General features: G+C 42.8%; 1 protein-coding gene across 1 annotated transcript; it reads right to left on the bottom strand.

The window, feature by feature from the left end:
* Nucleotides 1-569: 569 nt before the first annotated feature.
* LOC148553959 (uncharacterized) lies at nucleotides 570-2,398 on the bottom strand. The gene is made up of 2 exons (XM_088493109.1): nucleotides 1,600-2,398; nucleotides 570-1,528 (listed from the first exon to the last, which is right to left on the bottom strand). Exons 1-2 carry the CDS (start codon nucleotides 2,396-2,398, stop codon nucleotides 570-572), a joined length of 1,758 nt encoding a protein of 585 aa, XP_088349235.1.
* Nucleotides 2,399-5,436: the final 3,038 nt, after the last annotated feature.

Genomic DNA, 5,436 nt, shown 5'->3' with positions numbered 1-5,436 from the left:
GTACCCAGGACATGGAATGCAGGTAACCTAAAGAGGTTCTACTCCTGACCCACCGGCTCACCGACCAGGGAGTCTAGCCAAATAGCCAATATTTGCCCTGTCCACATGATTAATTCATCTTGTTTACTTACTCTGTCAAATACTTGCCCAACTAACGAGTAATTTTCACTTGTTCAAATTTTTTACTTGTTAAAACTTTCTTATTTCATACCTGTTTCTCACGACCAAAACCTAAAACGGCACCCCGGGATTGATCACCCCGGGAGCCAGACGGCTCATAGGCCTCAACCAATTCGACGACTACGCGACCGAATCGGTCCGAACTGCTGCCAAATGCGAAAACGGCGAAACGGGCACAAGAAATAAGCCCGCCCAAAATAAACAGTAACACGATAACGACAACACAACAAAATAATGAAACAAGCAAAAATCATAGCAATCAAACGACGATAACTTATAAAGCGTCAAAATACGGAACGGACAAGTAAATTGTTCAAGGAAAACAAAACGACAAAGTATCGACAGGTTGTTCAGCAAACGCATTACAAAAAATCCTAAGTTACGAGACCTCATTTCCTCGGCATATCAACAATTTTCCCGTCCTGGATAGTCTTGAAAACACCAATTGACGACGTCTCGAAATCAGGAGCAGCAATCTTCAGCTGAGCCTTCAGGGCATCTTCGGTCATCAATATGGCATTCTTCCCTTGCTCCTTGGCCACCTTGAGCTTCTTCTTAAGGTCAACGGCCTCTGCCTTAGCGGCCTTCGCCTCCGAGACAGCCTGCTCCCGCTCCTTTTCCAAGGCGACAACCCGACCCTGAGCGGCGTTCAGTTGACCTTCCAATGTCATCTCACGCTCAAGAAGTCGGGCCACGGTCTCATCGGACGCCTTCAGCCTCTCCGCGACAAACGACAACTTCTCCTCAGCAGCATTAAGCTTTCCCCCCATCTCAGACAGCTGACCCTGGAGGAGTTCAACTTGAGCCTTAAAGTCATTGTTCGCCTTAACAGAAGACTCAAGCTTCCTCCGAAGCGCCTCCATACCGGATAACTCAAATTCGGCCTTCCGAGCTATCACGGCCCCACGAAGCAGGGTGCGATACATCCACCTCGCCTGCCCAGACAGCTCGGTTGCATGAAAATGCTCTTCTGTCCCGGGTATCAGTTGGGAGTCAATGAACTTGGAAGCATCAAAATTCCTCTCCATTACGGTAAGGGCCCCTTCCGGGCTAGAAGACATCTTTCGCTTCTTAGGAGTGTGAATAAGCTCCACGTCGCTATCCGGTTGAGGGGTGAGAGTCGCCTGCCCGTCAGCAGGTCCCTCCTCATGGGAAGGGGAAGCCTGACCCCCTAAGCCCTGCTTTCCCGACGTTTCGGTATCCTGAGCAGGGGAAGCCTGGCCCTCATTTTCCCCTGACGGACCCTCCGACTTGCCGGCGTCTTTCTCTTCGGCATTCTCATCATCACTAGCATCAAAAAAGGTCTTCATCAGATTCTCAAGACCGGTCACGGTGGCAGACATTTCCACTGCGATAAACAACAAGAACGTTAGTCATCAAACCGACAAACAACATAGGCAAATAAGAAAAGCAACTCACGAATATAGCTCCGGCCGGCCTCCCGTTCACCCATGAGAAGGTGGGGGTTCACGGGATTCTTTTCAAAGATAGTAAGAAGAACGTTCGCTATCTGCTTATCTACAGCCGACAACCTCTTGTACGACACTTTCACAAAAGGATTCGACCCCGCGCCAAAGCTCCAGTAAGTCTGGATAAGGCGCTCCCCCTCTAACGACAACCAAAAGGGATGGCGACCCTTGACGGGACGAACCTTGAAATACTTATCCTTAAAACCATGGTAGGAATCCTCAAAAAGGCTAAAAATCTTCCTACCCTGGGCAACACGGAAAGAAAGAAACCCTTTTCTTGCTTTCCCCTGTTTGGAGGGGTTGGTAAGGTTGAAATAAAAAAGAAAAACGTCCACCGACGCCGGTAGCTCTAAGTACTCGCAGACCATCTCGAAGCAGCGGATCGAAGCCCAGCTGTTCGGATGAAGTTGAGACGGGGGGACGGATATCCGGTTCAGCAGCGCCATTTGAAAATCGGAGAACGGTATCCGAACACCAACTTGTGTGAACATGGACTTATAAAACCAGATCCAATCGGGGACGCGAGGAGAATGAAAATTGAGCTCATAAATACGCTCATGAGGAAGCGGGACAATGGCCTCGTAGTTGGCCTCCTCATCAGTACCCCCACACAAGTAACCGGCTTGCCGGAACTCCGTCAATTCCTCCAAGTCCATCTGGTTGGGTGAACTCCTTATATCGTCAGTCACCCAAGCATACGGGTCGTAAGCCGCAGCAGATCCGGAAGACCGGGAGACAACGCGAGGCATACCTACAGCGGGGTACCACTCCGTTAGTCTATGAGGTCGGGAGCCCGAAAAAACTCAGAAACTACACCTTTTCAACTCAATCATGACCAGATACGACTAAAAACTACGCCTACCTTACAAACCACCCAAAAAAGCCTATCCGGGAATGGTACCCCTTCCCTAACTCACCTATCCCAATACTGGAAAAACCTCTCAACAAAATAAACCATGCAACAAAAGCAAACAGCAAGTCACACAACAACAGAACATAACACAGATACCAGAAAAAAGAAACCAGAAGATTACCTGGAATGATGAACGAAATCTGGACTGAAAGATGGAGCAAGAGGAAGTTCGCACAGAAAGCTTTGGATGTTAGGGAGAAAAAGAGTTGGAAATAGTGAGAGTGGGGGGGTGGATGGGGAGAAAAACTGTTTAAAAACCACCCCCAAAAGCGCGAAAGGAAGCAGGGGCAAGATTGTCTTTGCGCACGGGTTTTTTCAAATCATTATGAGCATTAAATGCCCAGCGCGGAGAACGAAACGGCAAACAGATGCCACAGCAAATCAAGAGACACGCGCGCAAGAGACGCGTCCCTCCCACGATCAGCCGACCAGACGACAACGCACGAGTGCGAACATCACGCGCCACCAATGGCCCCCACGGCCATCACTGACGCGTCGGGGGCACTGTTACGGCCTGGCCCAAACTTACGCGGGTCAACCCGACCCGAGTTCTCGCCGGCCCAGTACTGCGCCCTCCCCCGACCCGGACACGCGTCCCGTACGGCTTGCACACAGCCGAAGGACAGCGCCCTTGATGGTATGGGCCTGGCCATTGAAGGGGGGCCCACTACTGACATGTATATAAGGGGGAGACTGGCTCTCCCCCCAAGGTACGTCACATTCACACACCATTTTCCCCACCGCCTGCACATATTCTGACAAGGGCGTCGGAGTGTCTTTGCAGGTGGCATCCCCCTCTCCATACGAAGTGCTCGGGACCTCGCTCACCCGGGACCAGGGAACTACGACCAGACGAGCTTCTCCACCAACCGAAGCGTTGACCTCAGGATCCTAACCCGAACCGTCCGGTACCCGGCCTACCGAACAGAATTTAATCTAAATATTAAAAAGTAAAAAAGTATTTTATCTTTATATTTACAATGAATAAGGCCCTGCATTGCATTTTATTATAATTTTATCCCTACACGTTCTCAAGAGATTAGAGGTTGATGATTTGATGAAATAAGCTTCAAGTATTTTTGGTTATATTGTCAACTAATAAAAGTGAAACAAAGAAATTCACATGAAAATAGTTAGAGTTGTCATCACCTAAAGATGCAAGTTCAATGACTAACATATATATATATATATATATATATATATATTGGAGAGTATATTTTGAAAAAAAAAAAAAACTGATTTAGTAATGATTTATTTGAATCAAATTGAACAACTCAATTTTTTCCTTATATTCTAATTTAACCGCTCCTTAAAAATAAACCAACTTTCATGCAAAGATCAGATAACACTAGTTTTAAAAAGTAGTGATTTATTTGAATCAAATTGAACTAATCAATTTTTTCTCTTATATTATAATTTAACCGTTCCTAAAAAATAAACCAACCTTTTATTAAACCGTAATATAATAGATGTCAATGTTAAATATGCATTTTCATGCGAAGATAACTGTAGTCATTTTTATATGACTAGCCACCAAAATTTAATAGACAATTTTTTTGTGTTTAAATTTTGTCTAATTTATTTTTTATAATAAATTATAATTTTTTAAAAATTATTTATTATTGTATCTTTTAAATTAAATATTATTTTTTAACTTTTTTTAATAAATAGATACCACCTTTTACGCAACCTTAGCATTCATCAATTTAATAATACAAATGCATTTCGTATATACTCCTCCGTTTTCCTACCGTAACTGTGTGTCCACGTTCATCATCATCAAGTTGAACATCTCTTTTTCCAGTTCCAAACAGTCAGTCCCTAGTGTCAAATAATGTCCGATCCACTGCTAATATTTTAATACAGTACTACCCCCCTTTGGGCCTTTATTATATAATAACAATGATACCGACTTGTATATATAATAATGACGTCATTCATTGTATTATTCTTGCATCTTATGACTTTTAAATTATTTTCTTAGTTTGGTTATGACGAGATTAATAAGAAGATTCTCAGGCTTCCTTCCCAACACTTTATGGAGCCCATTTTTACAAAGCATATAAAGTCATTTGGCTGTTACCAAAATAAATATATGTGGCCTTTTGCAATTTTCACTTGTCATATTCTTATCTTCTTTCTTTTTTTACTTTTTTTTATTGAGTCTAGCTAGCTTGAAAGAAAGATTCTATATGGCCTTTCATCTCTAAGGTGTAGCTTTTCTTTTCTTCTTTTATTTTTCGCGGATGAGAGCATATAAAGGATTTCTCCCGTTAAGCAATTTCAACCGTGTATTCGGACAACACACAACAATTCTTGTTTGATTCATTGCTCAGTCATCATTGAATACTTTAATTTTGTGTATGTTGATATTTATTATTAGTTTATTACTCTCTCTGGATTTGAGTGTCTGAAATATTCATCAAAAAAGGTTAAACCAGATAACTTTATAATAAGTATTCATCATTTGATATAACTAGCGCTAAGGCAAATGCACCGTATTAAACTTGAATGTGTTTTTTTTTTTTTTTTCTTTTTATTTAATGTGAGTGGCAAAACCCTCAAAAGGAGGCCTAAAAGCAGCTGGAGTAAAAAGTGTGGAAGGAAGAAGACAAAGCATCGGAAGAGAAGAATATTTGCTTTCTCAAACTTAGGGGCATGAAATCCTACACTTCGGGGTGTTGCTGCTCTTTTCTTTAATTTCCGAGCCCACTTAATGAGTTAATGCATCGCAAGTAACACATGCATTGCTGTGCCACAGCCTTCATCGTTAATCGTTTGTTACTCATGCATTGATCAATACATGAAAACTTTTAAAAAAAATTACTATATTTTTATTAAAATTTATTATCTATAACTCTTAGTAAATATCCA

Source organism: Arachis ipaensis, chromosome B7 (assembly GCF_059453495.1).
Source record: "Arachis ipaensis isolate K30076 ecotype BB chromosome B7, ASM5945349v1, whole genome shotgun sequence".
Lineage (NCBI taxonomy): Eukaryota > Viridiplantae > Streptophyta > Magnoliopsida > Fabales > Fabaceae > Arachis > Arachis ipaensis.
Note: the sequence above shows the minus strand (reverse complement) of the source record. Positions and strands in the feature narration are given on the sequence as shown.